Source organism: Pseudophryne corroboree, chromosome 5 (assembly GCF_028390025.1).
Source record: "Pseudophryne corroboree isolate aPseCor3 chromosome 5, aPseCor3.hap2, whole genome shotgun sequence".
Taxonomy (NCBI): Eukaryota; Metazoa; Chordata; class Amphibia; order Anura; family Myobatrachidae; genus Pseudophryne; species Pseudophryne corroboree.
Window position 1 is genome coordinate 800,652,659 of NC_086448.1, and position 19,748 is coordinate 800,672,406.

A 19,748-nucleotide genomic window follows, 5' to 3' on the forward strand; every position below is an offset into this window, starting at 1 on the left:
TTTTCGCATATGTCCAAGTCGCACTGCGCATTCGTCCAGATTCCGTAGACAGAGAGTCGCAGTTGCGATTGAGGCGCACGAGAGACGCAGGGTCTCAGAAATGACTTGAAAATGTATTTGGCGTTCCCGGGCGATGAGAGGGAGGTGGCTATGTTGAAGCAGAGAGATGGTGCGCCTTATGAGCATATCGGCGGCTGATAGTAGCCATGTACAGAGATGCAGAATTGTTCATATAAGAGCCCGTGTTCATCTACAGATGCACCAAGTCGTATTGCAACATATGGTGATACTCAAACTGGGCGTCTCAGTCCTTGCATGTGTAGACGCACGGCTGTACACCGGGGAAGGACAGGTAGCGGCATTCACACAAAATCACAGAAGCAATACCAGCAAAAGACGCACACGCGGTCACTGCAGGCCCGTACTGCTTTGCTTACAGATTGCTGCATTCAAGAGACGACAGCCGCTTGATATATTGTATGTAATGGAAAGACTTGACTTTGGCTATTTGCTGTTTTTACCTAGTTTTGCCTTAAAAGGAATTTCCGCTTTAAATCTAGCATCCCGGCCACACCAATCCAGGGAACCTTTTATACTCATTAAAAACACCTGCCCTTGGGTGTTTTTAATTAGTATAAGGTTGTTGCATTTGCAGACTACATTTTGAACAAGGCGCTATGAATAGTTAGACCTGGATAAATGTATATAATATGTCAGTATTAGGAATGGGTTTGGGGCGTGGGGAATCCCTGGGTTGGTGTGGCCGGGCTGCTTTGGGGCATCATTATTGTAACACTTAATCTAACACTTTTTAAGTACGTAAACTGATTTTTCACTAAATGTAACACTTTTTGATACCCTAATTTCTACTACTCCCCTATGTAACAACTTTTGCACTGAGCTGCTACTTCTTATTAATGTAACACCTTTAACACTTAGGGGGACATTTACTAAGCAATGATAAGAGCGGAGAAGTGAGCCAGTGGAGAAGTTGCTCCATCAACCAATCAGCAGCTCATTATAATTTGATAGTATGCAAATTATAGATGTTACTTCAGTGCTGATTAGTTGCCATGGGCAACTTCTCCACTGGCTCAATCAGCACTGAAGCATAGTTGCCGACTTCTGGGCTGCTCTCTCCGGGAGAGAGCAGCCAGTCGGCTCAGCAGGGGGGGCGGGCAGTGAGGTGACGTGACAGGAGGGCGGACCAGAGGCGGAATGGGGGCGGGCCAGAGGCGGAATGGGGGTGTGGCTTCTGGATCATGTCATCTAAGCCACGCCCCCACTGTGTAATGCCGCTATTACCGGCATTATACAGCAGGGGGCGTGGTTATGACGCGATTCAACAAGAATCGCGTCATCGCCTGCCCGGACCGCCCACTTTACTCGCTAAGTGGGCGGCGGGCAGGGGGTGACCCCCGGAAATTGGGAGACTTGCCTGCTCTTCCGGGGGGCCGGGAGGGTCACCCGTTTTTCGGGAGCCTCCCGGCCATTCCGGGAGGGTAGGCAAGTATGCACTGAAGTAACATCTATAATTTGCATACTATAAAATGATACAGAGCTGCTGATTGGTTGATGGGGTAACTTCTCCACTGCATCACTTCTCCGCTCTTATCACTGCTTAGTAAATGCTCCCCTTAAACAGCTACTTCTCGCTAGTGTGAAGCTTTGGGGCGGTTGGGTTGTGCTGGCCCGGGTGGTCCTGTGCTCTGGACATGAACATTAGGAATGTTAGGGACCCACCTGATGAGGTCACTTGGCCGTAATAGGTGGGCTCATATGTTTGGGCCAGACTTTGGGCCTAATTCAGACCTGATTGCTGTGTTGTAAATTTGCAGAGGTCTGTGATCAGATAGTCGCCGCCCAGGGAGAGTGAAAACCCGCTCCGTGCAAGTGTGCGAATGCATGTGTACGCTGTGCGAAAATCCGTTCTCAACTCACTCACCATCTAATGATTTTTCCAGTCTGTGCAGTTTGTGCGTAGCCCAAGACTTACTCCTACAGTGCGATACAAACAGGCTGCTCAGTGCCGGAGCTGACGTCACACACCCGACCTGAAAACGCTAGGGAACGCCTGCGTTTTTCCTGACACTCCCTGAAAACGTCCAGTTACCACCCACAAACGTCCTCTTCCTGTCACTCACCTTGCAATCAAAATTTTCGCACCATCCTGTCGCTGTTTGGCAACGCGCCTGCGCATTGCGGTGCATGCGCAGATATTAGAAAATCACCCGCTGCGCAAATTCGCACAACATCGATCAGATCTGAATTGGGTCCTTTATGCTAAGATCCTCAATTTAACACCAATTGCGGAGTTTATTATAGTTGTTCTAATTGCCAATGTTCTTAATATATAGAGTGTGCACCTGCATTTTCTCCTTTTTCTGTGTGGACCTATCCAGATTTACAGGAGTATAGTACTTCTATACCTTGGTATCTATTCATGCACTGATATTTAAATTATACTACTTTTATTTCCCACTTTATTTGGTTCTTGATTTGCAAATAATTTGTTTTGAAACTTTCCGTGTTACTCGTAACAAATGCACATTTTTATTGAATTATACCAGTTGTGTATTTGGCATTTGTTAATGGCTCTGTGGGGTATTGCACAATCTTCAGAAGTTTTCCAAACTATAATTTGCAAGGCATAGTTTTCCCTTTCATTTATCTACAGTAACTGCCCGTGGTGATACATTTACACATCCACACACATGCAAAACAGTGACAAAATAAGCACCGCCCCAAAAAGGCCCACTTTTGGACAATACTCTGCACCTCTTGCAGCCCCCATTAAAGTGATAGGGGGCTGCAATACTTATTGCATCCAGCAACAAAGGGTGAGGTAGGAAGAGCAGACACCAGGGGGCTTATATAATAGCCTGCGAGTTAGAGGCTGTGCGGGAATTCCGGAGAGTATGCCAGTATTTTTAAAGCGGCAATCATTTATAAGGCAAAACCAACCTGATTGGCGCTTTAAAAATAGAAGCATATTCACCAGAATTCCCACACAGCCTGTACCTCACAGGCTATTACATAAGCCCTCAGTTTATGTATAATACAAAAATATAACAAAAAGTTACGAGCAGTGGCTGTAGTTGAAGATCAGTGGGACATACATCAGGTAATAAAGCTGGGGCTGATGACGCATAAGCAGAGAAACCCACTGATGGAGTCATAAAGCAGGCAGAAGCTGGGGCCACAGCTAAAGGCTTGGTGGGCAGCATGTGGCCCTAGGGGCGCCAGCTGACCATCACTAATTAACCTGTACTGCGGCACAAAGACATGTATCCTATCAACACAGCAATATTTTTATCATACTTTAGCCATAAGTAACATATCAGGGCGTTAGTCAGACACAGGAGCCAATTTCGGCCTCTGGGCATCGTGGCACTGGCTACCAATGTGCAAACGGGATGTAGCAATGATTAGATGAGCATACAAATACCAAGCTGGCCCAGGGTAGTGAGGTCTCTAAAACCATTTCTTTTTCCAGACAGTAATTTAGATGGGCTCTGCATGGGCCCATTTAATTTTGTCTCATCAAGGAAATCCAAGTTCTAACTCGCTTCCTTTCCTATTCTTTGCAAATGATTTCCATAAAATAAGCATACGTACGTTATACAATGTTTGGTGCTGGTGATTATGATTCAAAGGAACAAGACAAAAAAGGACTAAGAATTATATCTAACTTCATTAACATAATGCATGGCCCGTTAATGCAGATCACGGCAAAGGCTTAGAAATGTTTTTATGCATGGGACTGCTTGAGGCAAAGATTACCGGCGCCGGTTTTATGGCCATCCTAAATAGAGGGATATTAGAAAAAGGTTAAACCGTGCAGTGTATGTATGAGAGGGATTGCAACTTGGTAGCCTTGTAACAGAGTGAAGTTTTCCTTAACCTCTGTGGGCATGGGGAAGGTCAGGGATAAACTATGAAGGAATCCGCAATCTCCTCATAATACTAGAATGGATACGTCAATTAGAAACGAGCTGTTTTCACCTTAGCAAGACAACGTTTCTTAAAGGAACGCTAACATCAAACTTGCTCTATACTTAACCATTTAGCTGGCTAATATTTTTTATGAATAGGACACAAAAATTGTGTTTGTTTGTTTTTTTAATGATCAGATTATGTAAAAAATAGCTATTTAACCCCAATTCAGTATAACGTTAATTAACAATTATTCAGATGTGTTAATAAAGTTATACAGCATAAGGGTTAAATAGCTATTGTTTACATCATTTGATCATTTACAAAAAAAAAAAAAAAAAAAAGTCCTGCAAGATGATCAGCCAGGAGCAGGGGGGCGATCCTAAGAGTCACCGATGACAGCTCACCTCAGGGTGGAGTACGAAAGTCAGGGTGTAGTATTGGGGTCAGGATGCAGTATCAGGGGATCAGGTCAAGGTATAGAGGGTTGAGGGCAGTCAGGGCAGCAGCTGTCCCTGTGGACTCACTGACTGTGCGGGGAGCGGAGTATAAGTGCCCATGACTATGATGCTGCTGTCATCACTTAGGGAGAGGATTCCATACTGGGACCTGGAGACACATTTGCCAGAGACTGCACCGGGCAGCACATAACTGGCTCTCCGAGGGGGCAGAGAGCCGGGGGAGGGAGGGCTGAATCACAAGCCCATTAGCAGCACTTGTTGTCAGGGTGAGATTCTCTTGAGGCCGGGCTGCAGGGAGAGGCTGCTGCGGCACCCATGAGCTGGCAGGCAGGTGCTGGGCCCAGTGCTGCAGGAAGATTAACTTCCAGCTGGCTCCTTTAACACAGTCGCATTAGATGCGACCGTGTCAGGGGAAGTCTAGCCTGGCGTGGTCGCATCAGGCAAGTGGTTAATTGTGCCTTTAGTTCTAAACGGTTTACTTCCATTTGAATCTGACTAGTGTAAGCAGGGAGGAGTGACTATATTTTTTTTGTAGCACCCTATCTAGTTTCTGTGGAGCTGATTCTGAGTCAGTGGCAATGTGGACGGAACTTGTGGATTTTCAGCATACAGCGCTGAGGAAAAGAATAGCTGAAGCTTACTCAGGCTGGATGGCGGATCTGGACACCTGGGTCTGATGACCCAGACCCTGTTCCCGTCACGCCTTCAAAACCGGGGCGATACACCCCTGTTTGCGGCTGACGTGGGCAAGACCTGCTCTGCACATGCGCAAAGTGGGGCTTGCGTATGCGGAGATCCCCAGAAGTCATATTTGTACACAAACCATGGGGTCTATGCACAAATATGAATCAGGTTCTACGTTTGACACGAGAATTTTTTGGGTGGTGATCTTGTGACTGCATGAACCTGTTCCATCTAGTAGAAGTGTCGTGGTAGTATAGACCGACTTTTGGAAGTAGTAATACTTGTACAGCCTAAGTCAATGTTACCCAAGGCACACTAACAGTCCAGGTTTTAAGGATAGCCTTACTTCAGCACAGGTGAGTTAAACAGTGCCTCAGTTAATTTGATTTAACCATCTGTGGCCAAGCATGGAAACACCGGTCTAACTGCAGAGGGTGGAAAATGATTATTACAAGCGTTATAGCGATAAAATGGTAAAAAAAAAAAGAAGAGAGAAACGCTTGGCTTCAATTATGTGATTGGTCAGTCTCCTCCTTATGGGTGGGCATATGCAAATTCAGCGTGGTGTGGTGGAATATCAGTAACTTATAAAAAAAAAAAATTGCACAATGTGCGCTGCTGCTATCGGGCCCTCCCACTTGCCGAAAAATGGTGTCCGTACGATCAGAAAAACAAGAAATCGCATAGTGTGTAGTTTACGGACGGGATGTTTACGGATTATTTTTTAAAGGGGCAATTGTTTACAAGGCTCAACCATGCCTTGTAAATGATTTCCCCTTTAAAAAAAAAAAACGCCTGCGTTCGGCCGGCATCCTGCACGCCCGCTGAACTCGGATGTTATTACATCCCGGCCTATGTGTCCTAATTTTTTTATTTTTTTTTACAGAGCATTCAGTGATCATCATCAAGAGGTTCATCTATCCACGTTGGGTCTCAAGGGTTGAGGTCTGTATGGACTATGCTGCAGAAGAGTGGGGACACATTTATATTGTGTGGAAATATTTGCTATTATTTATTTATTTTATTTATTAGCAGTTTCTTATATAGCGCATATATATGCCAAAAAGAAAGAAAATAAGAATTTACTCACCGGTAATTCTATTTCTCGTAGTCCGTAGTGGATGCTGGGTACTCCGTAAGGACCATGGGGAATAGACGGGCTCCGCAGGAGACTGGCCACTCTAAAAGAAAGATTAGGTACCATCTGGTGTGCACTGGCTCCTCCCTCTATGCCCCTCCTCCAGACCTCAGTTAGGGAAACTGTGCCCGGAAGAGCTGACACTACAAGGAAAGGATTTGGAATCCAGGGTAAGACTCATACCAGCCACACCAATCACACCGTACAACTCGTGATAACTATACCCAGTTAACAGTATGAACAATAACTGAGCCTCACTGAACAGATGGCTCATAACAATAACCCTTTAGTTAAGCAATAACTATATACATGTATTGCAGAGAGTCCGCACTTGGGACGGGCTCCCAGCATCCACTACGGACTACGAGAAATATAATTACCGGTGAGTAAATTCTTATTTTCTCTGACGTCCTAGTGGATGCTGGGTACTCCGTAAGGACCATGGGGATTATACCAAAGCTCCAAAACGGGCGGGAGAGTGCGGATGACTCTGCAGCACCGAATGAGCAAACTCAAGGTCCTCCTCAGCCAGGGTATCAAACTTGTAGAATTTTGCAAAAGTGTTTGAACCCGACCAAGTAGCAGCTCGGCAAAGTTGTAAAGCCGAGATCCCTCGGGCAGCCGCCCAAGAAGAGCCCACCTTCCTCGTGGAATGGGCTTTTACTGATTTAGGATGCGGCAATCCAGCCGCCGAATGTGCAAGTTGAATCGTGCTACAGATCCAGCGAGCAATAGTCTGCTTAGAAGCAGGAGCACCCAGCTTGTTGGGTGCATGCAGGATAAACAGCGAGTCAGTATTTCTGACTCTAGCCGTCCTGGAAACATAGATTTACAGGGCCCCGACTACGTCCAGCAACTTGGAATCCTCCAAGTCCCGAGTAGCCGCAGGCACCACAATAGGTTGGTTCAAATGAAACGCTGATACCACCTTAGGGAGAAATTGGGTACGAATCCTCAAATCTGCCCTGTCCATATGGAAGATCAGATAAGGGCTTTTACATGACAAAGCCGCCAATTCTGACACACGCCTAGCCGAAGCCAAGGCCAAAAACATGACCACTTTCCACGTAAGATACTTCAACTCCACGGTCTGACGTGGCTCAAAACAATGTGATTTTAGGAAATCCAACACTACGTTGAGATCCCCAGGTGCCACTGGAGGCACAAAAGGGGCTGAATATACCGCACTCCCTTAACAACGTCTGAACTTCAGGCAGCCTCTTTCCTAGCCTTTAACAGCGTAGGAATCACTTCATCTGGAACGCCCTTTTCCGTTAGGATCCGGCGTTCAACCGCCAAGCCTTCAAACGCAGCCACGGTAAGTCTTGGAACAGACAGGGCCCCTGCAGTAGCAGGTCCTGTCTGAGAGGCAGAGGCCATGGGTCCTCAGAGATAATTTCTTGTAGTTCTGGGTACCAAGTTCTTCTTGGCCAATCCGGAACTACGAGTATAGTTCTTACTCCTCTCTTACTTACTATCCTCAGTACCTTGGGTATGAGAGGAAGAGGAGGGAACACATAAACCGACTGGTACACCCACGGTGTCACTAGTGCGTCCACAGCTATCGCCTGAGGGTCTCTTGACCTGGCGCAATACTTTTTTTAGCTTTTTGTTGAGGCGGGACGCCATCATGTCCACCTGTGGCCGTTCCCAACGGTTCACAATCTGCGTGAAGACTTCTGGATGAAGTCCCCACTCTCCCGGGTGGAGGTCGTGCCTGCTGAGGAAGTCTGCTTCCTAGTTTTCCACACCCGGAATGAACACTGCTGACAGTGTTAGCACGTGATACTCAGCCCATCGGAGAATCTTTGTGGCTACTGCCAACGCCATCCTGCTTCTTGTGTCGCCTTGTCGGTTTACATGGGCGACAGCCGTGATGTTGTCTGACTGAATCAGCACCGGCTGGTTTTGAAGCAGGGGTTCTCCTTGACTTAGGGCATTGAAAATGGCCCTTAGGTCCAGAATATTTATGTGTAGGGAAGCCTCCTGACTCGACCATTGTCCTTGGAAGTTTCTTCCCTGAGTGACTGCTCCCCAACCTCGGAGGCTTGCATCCGTGGTCACCAGGACCCCGTCCTGAATGCCGAATCTGCGGCCCTCGAGAAGATGAGCACTCTGCAGCCACCACAGCAGAGACACCCTGGCCCTCGGGGACAGGGTGATCAGCCGATGCATCTGAAGATGCGATCCTCACTTGTCTAACAGATCCCACTGAAAATTCCTTGCATGGAACCTGCCGAAGGGAATTGCTTCGTAAGAAGCTACCATCTTTTCCAGGACTCGCGTGCAATGATGCACTGACACCTGTTTTGGTTTCAGGAGGTCTCTGACCAGAGATGACAACTCCTTGGCCTTCTCCTCTGGGAGAAACACCTTCTTCTGTTCTATGTCCAGAAACATGCCCAATATCAGCAGACGCGTCGTAGGAACCAGCTGCGACTTTGGGATATTCAGAATCCAGCCGTGCTGTTGTAGCACTTCCTTAGATAGTGCTACTCCGATCAACGACTGCTCCTTGGACCTCGCCTTTATAAGGAGATCGTCCAAGTACGGGATAATTATAACTCCCTTCTTTCGAAGGAGTATCATCATTTTGGCCATTACCTTGGAACACACCCTCGGTGCCGTGGACAGACCAAACGGCAACGTCTGGAATTGGTAATGGCAGTTCTGTACCACAACCCTGAGGTACTCCTGGTGAGGTGGGTAAATGGGGACATGAAGGTAAGCATCCATGATGTCCAGTGACACCATAATATCCCCCTCTTCCAGGCTTGCAATAACCGCCCTGAGCGATTCTATTTTGAACTTGAACTTCCTTATATGTGTTCAAGGATTTCAATTTTAGAATGGGTCTCACCGAACCGTCTGGTTTCGGTATCACAAACATTGTGGAATAGTAACCTCGTCCCTGTTGAAGGAGAGGAACTTTGATTATCACCTGCTGGAGGTACAGCTTGTGAATTGCCGCCAGTACTACCTCCCTTTCCTTGGGAGTAGCAGGCAAGGCTGATTTGAGGTAATGGCGAGGGGGAGACATCTCGAACTCCAGCTTGTATCCCTGAGATACCTGTAGAGCCCAGAGATCCACCTGTGAGCGAACCCAGTGGTCGCTGAAGTTCCGGAGACGGGCCCCCACCGCACCTGGCTCCACCTGTGGAGCCCCAGCGTCATGCGGTGGACTTAGTGGAAGCAGGGGAGGATATTTGTTCCTGGGAACTGGCTGTCTGGTGCAGCTTTTTCCCTCTACCCCTGCCTCTGGGCAGAAAGGACGCGCCTTTGATCCGCTTGCCTTTCTGAGGCCGAAAGGACTGTACTTGATAATACGGTGCTTTCTTAGGCTGTGAGGGGACCTGAGGTAAAAATGTCGACGTCCCAGCTGTTGCTGTGGACACGAGGTCCGAGAGACCGTCCCCAAACAATTCCTCACCTTTATAAGGCAAAACTTCCATGTGCCTTTTAGAATCAGCATCACCGGTCCACTGCCGAGTCCATAATACTCTCCTGGCAGAAATGGACATTGCATTAATTCTAGATGCCAGCCGGCAAATGTCCCTCTGTGCATCTCTCATATATAAGACTACGTCTTTAATATGCTCTATAGTTAGCAAAATAGTATCTCTGTCAAGGGAATCAATGTTATCTGACAGGGAATCAGACCATGCTGCTGCAGCACTACACATCCATGCTGAAGCAATAGCCGGTCTCAGTATAGTACCTGAGTGTGTATACACAGACTTCAGGATAGCCTCCTGCTTTCTATCTGCAGGCTCCTTTAAGGCGGCCGTATCCTGAGACGGCAGTGCCACCTTTTTTGATAAGCGTGTGAGCGCTTTGTCCACCTTAGGGGATGTCTCCCAGCGTAACCTATCCGTTGGCGGGAAAGGGTACGCCATTAGTAACCGCTTAGAAATTACTAGTTTCTTATCTGGGGAACCCCACGCTTCTTCACACAATTCGTTTAACTCATCAGATGGGGGAAAAGTCACTGGCTGCTTTTTCTCCCCAAACATAATACCCTTTTTTGTGGTAACCGGGTTAATGTCAGAAATGTGCAACACATTTTTCATTGCCGTAATCATACATCGGATGGCCCTAGTGGATTGTATATTTGTCTCATCCTCGTCGACACTGGAGTCAGACTCCGTGTCGACATCTGTGTCAGCCATCTGAGGTAGCGGGCGTTTTTGAGCCCCTGACGGCCTCTGAGATGCCTGGGCAGGCGCGGGCTGAGATGCCGGGTGTCCCAAAGCTGCGTCATCGAACCTTTTATGTAAGGAGTTGACACTGTCGGTTAATACCTTCCACATATCCATCCACTCAGGTGTCGGCCCCGCAGGGGGCGACATCACACTTATCGGCACCTGCTCCGCCTCCACGTAAGCGTCCTCATCAAACATGTCGACACAGCCGTACCGACACACCGCACACACACACAGGGAATGCTCTGACTGAGGACAGGACCCCACAAAGTCCTTAGGGGAGACAGAGAGAGAGTATGCCAGCACACACCACAGCGCTATATAATCAGGGATGTACACTAACACAAAGTGATTTTTCCCTATAGCTGCTTTACATATACAATTTGCGCCTAAATTTAGTGCCCCCCCTCTCTTTTTTACCCTTTGAGCCTGGAAACTGCAGGGGAGAGCCTGGGGAGCTGTCTTCCAGCGGAGCTGTGAAGAGGAAATGGCGCCAGTGTGCTGAGGGAGATAGCCCCGCCCCCTTCTCGGCGGACTTCTCCCGCTCTTATATTTATATTATGGCGGGGGATTTTGCACATATATAGTTTATTGGACTATTTTGTGTGCTTTTTGCCATAGAAGGTAATCTAATTGCAGCCCAGGGCGCCGCCCCCCCCCCCCCCCCCAGCGCCCTGCACCCATCAGTGACCGGAGTATGTGGTGTGCATAGGGAGCAATGGCGCACAGCTGCAGTGCTGTGCGCTACCTTAATGAAGACCGAAGTCTTCAGCCGCCGATTTTCAGAATGTTCTTCTCGCTTCTGGCTCAGCAAGGGGGACGGCGGCGCGGCTCCGGGACCGGACGATCGTGGACGGGCCCAGTGTTCGATCCCTCTGGAGCTAATGGTGTCCAGTAGCCTTAGAAGCCCAAGCTAGCTGCACGCAGGTAGGTAGGTTTGCTTCTCTCCCCTCAGTCCCTCGATGCAGTGAGTCTGTTGCCAGCAGATCTCACTGAAAATAAAAAACCTAACAAATACTTTCTTTTCTAGAAGCTCAGGAGAGCCCACTAGGTGCATCCAGCTCTGGCTGGGCACAGATTCTAACTGAGGTCTGGAGGAGGGGCATAGAGGGAGGAGTAGGTGCACACCAGATAGTACCTAATCTTTCTTTTAGAGTGCCCAGTCTCCTGCGGAGCCCGTCTATTCCCCATGGTCCTTACGGAGTACCCAGCATCCACTAGGACGTCAGAGAAAATAGTGTTTGCAACCCTCGTATTATGACCTGGACTGTTGTACGAGTATATATGGGACGAAACGGTCACCTTTAGCTGGATTTTATCCTAACACTAAATAGAGAACATAGGGGGTCATTCCGAGTTGATCGCTAGCTGCCGTTGTCCGCTGCGCAGCGATCAGTGAAAAAAAATGGCTAATCTGCGCATGCGTATGCAATGCGCACGCGCATCATACGGGTACAAGTCCATTGTGGTTTTGCACCGGTTCTAGCGACGATTCCAATCGCACAGCCGATCGCAAGGAGATTGACAGTAAGTGGGAGTTTCTGGGTGTCAACTGACCGTTTTCTGGGAGTGTTTGGAAAAACGCAGTCGTGGCCGGGCGTTTGCTGGGCGGGAATCTGACATCATTACTGTGTCACTCGTCGCAGCAATCATCGCACAGGATAAGTAAGTTCAGGGCTGGTCTCTTCAGACGCATAAAGAAAAATTCCTGTTACGTGCTGTTGGCAAACTCACGATGGGGCTAATTGAATAGCCCCTGGGGTGAATTGCTCTGCGTTAAATTACCACGGCTAAATGAATTCCCTCCTAAGAGAAAGACCAAAGAGTGGAGACACCGCCTCACTTGAACATACCCTGTCACTCTGTGGTCTTCACCTCCCACCACGCCTTCAGGCCTAGAAGCAAAGAGTCCCTCTATGCCCACATTTGGTGTAGTATGGTATGCCGGCGGCCGGGCTCCCAGCGACCAGCATACCGGCACCGGGAGCCCGACCGCCGGCATACCGACAGCGTGGCGAGCGCAAATGAGCCCCTTGTGGGCTCGCTGCGCTCGCCACGCTGCGGGCACGGTGGCGCGCGGCTATTTTATTCTCCCTCCAGGGGGGTCGTGGACCCCCACGAGGGAGAAAAAAAGTGTTGGTATGTCGGCTGTCGGGATTCCGGCGCCGATATACTGTGCGCCGGGATCCCGATAGTCGGCATACGTGAAGACCTCCCCCCACATTATCAGGTTTATCTATATAGTGCCAACTAGATAAAGTGAGCATGTAATTATCCACATCAGTACCCGACACACTGGGAAGGAACTAGCGCACCCAGAGAAAACTCACCCAAACATGGGGAGGCCATACAAACTCCACACATATAGGGACTTGTTGAAACTGAACAGGACCCCAGAGCTTTGAGGCAGCGGTGCTAACCACAGTACTACCGTGCTGCCCCTCAATGCTTTTTCACAGGTCTACCGAAAATATCACTCACATTCCCATCTTGTAAAATCAGTATGTTGCTGTGCTCTATCCCCTTCCTGGACAACATCAAAAATTTCTTGTACACTCCTCTGATTGGCTCAGTCATTTCAGGCCTTCTACTATTATCTTGGGTAATTTCCAAATCCCTATTCATTGCCCACACTCTCCTCATGCCTCCTACTCTCTCAGACCTCCTCATGCTCCTAGCGGGCTGACTCTTCTACTCTACAGGATGGTCAGAACCTTGTTCCAGTCCAGATTCTTTAACACTACTACGGCATTCCTCTCCCCGGTCGTCACCTGTAGGTTACATTTTACAACTGTAAACACTCTATTGTTATACTTAACGAAGCCTCCCAATACCGGCAGAGATCTCGCCTCTATTCATTTTCAGCAACTTTCCAGATCTCTGCCACAAAATTTCCCTCTCAATCTCTACGTTCTCCTCTCCTGATGCGGCAGGGGCACATATGCACCAACCGCAATTTAAACCGTGGCCAACTGAAGAGAAGCGTTGACTTAAATGGCCTTACAAAGTAGGATGACATTGTGTAAAAACGGACACTTCTAAAGACACTTTAGCTGTCATAACATCTCCTGCGCCTGAAAGAGAAGATCTGGAATGTGAAGTTGGAGGCAACCAAAGGACACGCCTGGCACCTCTCCAGGCAGCTGCGTGCCACTCCAACCACCAGATAAGCTGGGCTGGGCACTAATAATGCCAGAGCAGAGTCATGACACTGTTGGCCTTTCTTCTCTTACAAACCCTATATCCCCTAGCAGTGGCGTCACGACGTGGGTGCGGGGGGTGCGGCCCGCACCCGGGTGTACCCCTCTGAGGGTTGACACCAAAGTGCCGGCTCCTGCTCAGTGGCAGGAACTGGATGCTGCAACCCGGCTCCTGTCACAGTGCAGAAGCCAGCACTGCAGATTCAGCAGTCTCCGGGTGAAGCCCGCATCCCCCGGACCCACAATGTGCCTAAAACGGGTTCGGGACGTGAAGCCACGCCCCTTCCGCGAAGCCACGCCCCCTTTCACCCGCGACCGCACCGGGTGTTTTAAAAGTAAGTGACGCCTCTGTCCCCTAGGTCAGCGGTGGCCAACCTGTGGCTCTTTCTTTCTTCAAATGTGGCTCCTAACACACAAAGTCACATGACCACAACAGATCCGGTAACCACTGCTCTCCAGAAAAACACATAGCAGCACTACGGGGACTTAGAACTGAGGGAGCCAAATACTAGAGATGAGACACCTACCAGCAAACAGAGGACACATAAGGGGCTGCTGCAGTGGCATGAATTGGGGGAAGCTGAAGTGACACATGAGGGTGCTGGCTGAAGTGACAAGAGGGTGCTGGCTGAAGTGACAAGAGGGTGCTGGCTGAAGTGACAAGAGGGTGCTGGCTGAAGTGACATATAGGGTAGCTGAAGTGTATTATGTGAATCTGGATTTTTTATATATATATATTATGTGGATCTGGCTTTTACAATTATTTTATGTGGAAGTGGCTTTTGTTCAATGTATTTTATGTTGGATCTGGCTTTTTCAATGTATTTTATACCAGGGGCGTGGCCTAGAAGGCACAAGGCCACACCCCATTTTTGCATGTGCGCCTTCGGCTCGATGTCGGCTCTTTGACGCACCTAACATTTTTTGGGGCTCTTTGTCTCTGATTGGTTGGCCACCCCTGCCCTAGGTTCTCATTCTACTTGAAAAATTGCTCTTTCAGTATTTGTTTCTCTAGATCCACCACTTTTGAAGCAGTAGCTCAGTCCCGTAAGGCACTTTGCTCTTCTCCATCTATAACATTACTCTTGGAATACTAGTAAGTGCATCATCTGCATGGTACCAAATTAATCTATCGTCTCCCAAACTTTCACCCACTGTGTTCTGCATTACTGAACGTCTGTCTGCCTCTTCATCTTCGATGACTTCTCACCATATCAAACACAACGCTGCATATGTAATAGGGTGCGATTTCCGTAAGCTGGCGCAATTACAGAGACTAGGCCTGAGGATTTAAAGTGGCAATAATTTAGAAGACACAAACCACTTGCTGCTTTTAGTCTACAGTCTTGAACCCTAAACCACGCCGGTTCACGGAAATTGCTGCCTATAACATATACCCCATTGTGTTTGAGGTGGTCTACTGAAATATTTAACATTTTTTACTGATATTGTTCCTGCTGGTCTGCAGAAAATACAGTAGTTACCGGACCTCCTAATTTCTGTTGACAACACAACAACAAACTCTACCCCTCAAGCTCGCTGCCGAGGTGACATCCTCAACTCCGGTACCAATATTTAAAAAGCGTGCAAACACTGTTACGTACTTACAAGTGTGAAACATTTCCAGAACACACGTATCTCGCACAAAACGCAAATTCATGTGCTCATCTCCTGCATTGTCTATTTCCTCCTTACCAGTCTTCCACTATTACAATAATATAACATAATTTGAATGTAGCAGAGTAATTTTTCTCTACTGCTGCTCCCGTCAGCCCCTGCACTGCTTACTGCTGCTCCCTTCAGCCCCTACTCTGCTTACTGCTCCTCCCCTGTCAGCCCCTACACTGCTTACTGCTCCTCCCCTGTCAGCCCCTACACTGCTTACTGCTCCTCCCCTGTCAGCCCCTACACTGCTTACTGCTGCTCCCCTGTCAGCCCCTACACTGCTTACTGCTGCTCCCCTGTCAGCCCCTACACTGCTTACTGCTGCTACCCTGTCAGCCCCTACACTGCTTACTGCTGCTCCCCTGTCAGCCCCTACACTGCTTACTGCTGCTCCCCTGTCAGCCCCTACACTGCTTACTGCTGCTCCCCTGTCAGCCCCTACACTGCTTACTGCTCCTCCCCTGTCAGCCCCTACACTGCTTACTGCTCCTCCCCTGTCAGCCCCTACACTGCTTACTGCTCCTCCCCTGTCAGCCCCTACACTGCTTACTGCTGCTCCCCTGTCAGCCCCTACACTGCTTACTGCTGCTCCCCTGTCAGCCCCTACACTGCTTACTGCTGCTCCCCTGTCAGCCCCTACACTGCTTACTGCTGCTCCCCTGTCAGCCCCTACACTGCTTACTGCTGCTCCCCTGTCAGCCCCTACACTGCTTACTGCTCCTCCCGTCAGCCCCTACACTGCTTACTGCTGCTCCCCTGTCAGCCCCTACACTGCTTGCCTGAACTGACTCTACAGAGTCCAATGCAGAATACTTCGACTGACACACAAGGCCATTAACCGAACTACACCAACATGACCTCTGTTTCAAAGCATCTTACAAAATAAAATTTCTGCTCTGATTAGAATCTGCATCTCTCACTGTGACGGATACAGAGGGGGCAGATATGAAAGATCAAATCCCCAAGAGCAGGGGCAGCTGCCTGCGGCCGCTCACACTTGGAAGTGTCTGGCGGCAAAAAGCCACATAGAAGATTCTGCTCAGCTGCTCGGATTGTTTTTTTTGTTGTTTTTTTAATACAAATGTGGTGGCAAGGCTGGTACAGTGGTTCACATTACTGCCTCCCAGCACTGATGTAATGAGTGGAACTCTTTCTGTGTGGAGTTTGTATCTTCTTCATGTGTTTGCATGGGTTTCCTCTCAGTCTTCAAAAAGAACATACTGGTAGGTTAACTGTCTTCTGAAACAAAATATTACCCTACAGTGTATGTGGGTCCATGCGGTAGGGAATATAGAGTGTAAGCTCCACTGGGGCAGGGACTGATGTGAATGACTGAGATAATCTATATAAATAACTGGTAATAACAATTAATAAGTGGAGCATCTGTGCAGCATGCCTGGCATAAGCAGGAGCACAACGATTGGTGGAAGGCGCCAACATTAGCCAGAGTAGTGGGCATTCCCTGAAAGCTCACTTTCCCATACAAGCTTAACTTCAAATTCCCACGCCACCCTCTTAGCCTCTCCCTAGGCTATATAACCTGACTGTCGCCCTCTACAGTTCACCGACACTTACATGTATTCTCTTTCTTTATGCAAACAACCCTCTGGCCCAACCAGCAATATGCCCGATACACACTTGCCGATATACCGTATGTAGAACCAACAAACGATATATCAGCTGGGCCATTGGCCGGTGTGTACACTTGATACATCCGTGAGCCACGCCGTTCACAGATATATCACGTCAGCTGTGCGGCACGGAAGATGCGGATATATCCTGCAAATACATTGTTGTATCTGCTGGTGTGTACGGGCGGCCTAACTATAAAGCGGACGCAGAATCCGTTGAACATTACATCACAAGTGGGCGGGGATATTCAAATGGAGTCTACTGGCCAGGCGACTATGCGCATGCATAAACCTTACCAACAGTATAGATGGTGTAATGGTTAGCATCACTGCCTCACAGCACTAAGGTCATGGGTTCGATTCACACCATGGCCCTAACTGTGTGGAGTTTGTATATTCTCCCCGTACTTGCGTGGGTTTCCTCCGGGTACTCCGGTTTCCTCACACAATCCAAAAATATACTGGTAGGTTAATTGGCTTCCAACAAAAATTAACCCTAGTGTGAATGTGTCTGTGTGTACATGTGATTGGGAATATAGATTGTAAGTTCCACTGGGGCGGAATATGTGTGCGCTATATAAATAACTGGTAATAATAACAACAACAGTTACATCGGTCGTCAGGGCAACCGATCAATCGTTCAAGTATGTACCCAGCATTACGGCGTGACTGAATCACATAGCTACACTAGGCACCTGTATTCTTTTCAAAGTACTTTTTAGCTTTGCCATTAAACTCAGAAAGCAGGATTGTTCTATATAAAGCCTCATTCTACTGCTAATGTCACCTACAGCTGACGTTATTCTTGTTCAGGACACTTTTGGTTACTTTGCTGGTCTATATTTTCTAAGCTCAGGTCAGTACTTTGCAAATCGTCGTTACACAGTCCAAGTGACCTCCGCATACAGCTGTATTAAAGCGACTTCAGTATGCAATCACATATTAGAAATAAAAATAAAATAGCAATAATCTTTAAATCCAACTTTTTTTTTATTCTTACCTAAACTGTTCTCCGATGATGTGCACCTCTGCAATTTGTTCCACCTCTGTGGCTCTCTTCAGAAGTGCCATGCCGATCGCATCCATTGCTACAGGAACAAATCAAAAGATGAATTAAGTAGCCATTGATAAAATCCCATCAATACACAGAAATTCCAGCCCCGGCCACAGCTGGTCACTCAGGGCTACTTTCCCTGTGCACACTCATTTAGCAACATTTACACCAAGCCAAAAGACATATTTACTCTTTAAACTGCTACTTGGTGTATTTATTAACAGTCAGTCTACAGATGTTATGCTGCAATAAGCCATAAAGACAACAGGTTACAATCTCCATAAACTATTTATACACAGACACTCTGCAGGACGAATCATGGGGTATGTGATATCATTAACATTCTGGTTTGCAATTGCAGATAAGGAAGCCGGCTCAGACCAGCAGTAATCCACACACCATTCCCAGATACTGACCTGCAGCTTGTAGTAAGGGGTTCTCCCCTCTCCAGCCACAATTGCACCCTTGGACTTCTTGGACCTTTGCATAAATCTCCAGGCCCCTTCTCTTGAATGTCCCCCGCTGAGCCCAGCCCACAGGCACAGGAAAGGTGAGTGGGGGGTGCAGACTTTTGCATGTGCTGCTGTGCAAACAGGGCAGGTTACTGCTATGGAGTGTGCTGTGAGGTCAGCCCTGTGGGGCTGAACTTTGAGTTTGTGTGAAACAGATGTGAAAGTTCCTCCAGTGTAAACAAGATCCCAAACGCATTCAGTTATCCCTGCAGGCTCAGGGCACCAATCCCATAGAGTCTTACTGTGAATGGTGGTAGCAGCATGGGCTGTGATCCTGGGCTTCTGTGCCACTCGCAGCACTTAGCATGGCATGCTGCAATGGTCTCCTTGCAGTCTCTGTTGTGCAAGCAGCCTGCCAGCCTCCAGAGCTTGCAGCCAGGGAGCCAGCAGGCAATGGTCACTGTCTCTGAGTCCTGGGATCACATGTGAGCTGCACAGGATACACTGTAAATGCAGGGAGTTCATGAAAGAGACAGAAAGCTACATTGTTACTACACTGACTGACTGACTGTCCCTCCTCCCTGGGCTGCTGCTGCTGCTGGGTTTGGAGACAGACAGGGGGGGAGGGAGAGAGTTGGGAGTTTCACTACGGTGACTGGGAAGGTACAAGAAAAGCAAAACACACAACTCTTACTCTCTGGCCATGTGTTGCTAACTTTTGTCAATATTTTCTTTTCTTTTGTAAATACTATTAACAATTAGGTAAATGTTTACTGACAAAGGGCCATCTTTACAGACACATGACTATATTAAAGCTGGGTACACAATGTCGTTTCAAAATGCCGTTGCTTACATGGCTCAGTGTGTACGCAGGATTGCGCGCTCCCGCCAACGCTTGCTAGGTTTTATGTGCTGTACATGGAACCTAGTGATATCGCTAGCGTCCTTGTTTATGCTAATGAAGGACAGAACATGATTGCTGCGACCTTCATTAACATCGCTGCAGTGTGTACGGGCAATCTGGGTTGACGGCATTCGGTCAGATGTCGGAACGAATTACTGTCATCAGTGGCGCCAGAAGGCGGGTGCGAGGGGTGCGGACCGCACCCGGTTATCACCCACGGAAGGGGTGACACCAAGTGCTGGCTCTTCTGCAGTGACAGGAGCCGAGTGCTGCTGTGTGATAATCCTCTGGGGCAGCCAGCATTTCCTTGGAAGCTGGATACACCCCCCGGAGTGAAGAAGAGGAGCCCCGCTAGGCCGCAACCCCTTTAAATTAGGCCACACACCCTTTTTATACGGCTGCGGCTCCGACGGGGTGAGTG

At 48.3% G+C, this 19,748-nt stretch overlaps 1 protein-coding gene across 1 annotated transcript in view; it reads right to left on the reverse strand.

Annotated features, from left to right (window-relative positions):
- Positions 1–19,402, reverse strand: part of DEPTOR (DEP domain containing MTOR interacting protein) — a 110,334-nt gene extending 90,932 nt beyond the window's left edge. Inside the window, exons 1-2 of the mRNA XM_063924451.1 lie at positions 18,388–19,402; positions 17,918–18,005 (exon numbers count right to left, since the gene is read on the reverse strand). Coding sequence (XP_063780521.1) covers positions 17,918–18,003 — 86 coding nt within the window. The 5' untranslated portion in view covers positions 18,004–18,005; positions 18,388–19,402. The remainder of the gene's footprint in view (positions 1–17,917; positions 18,006–18,387) is intronic.
- Positions 19,403–19,748: the final 346 nt, after the last annotated feature.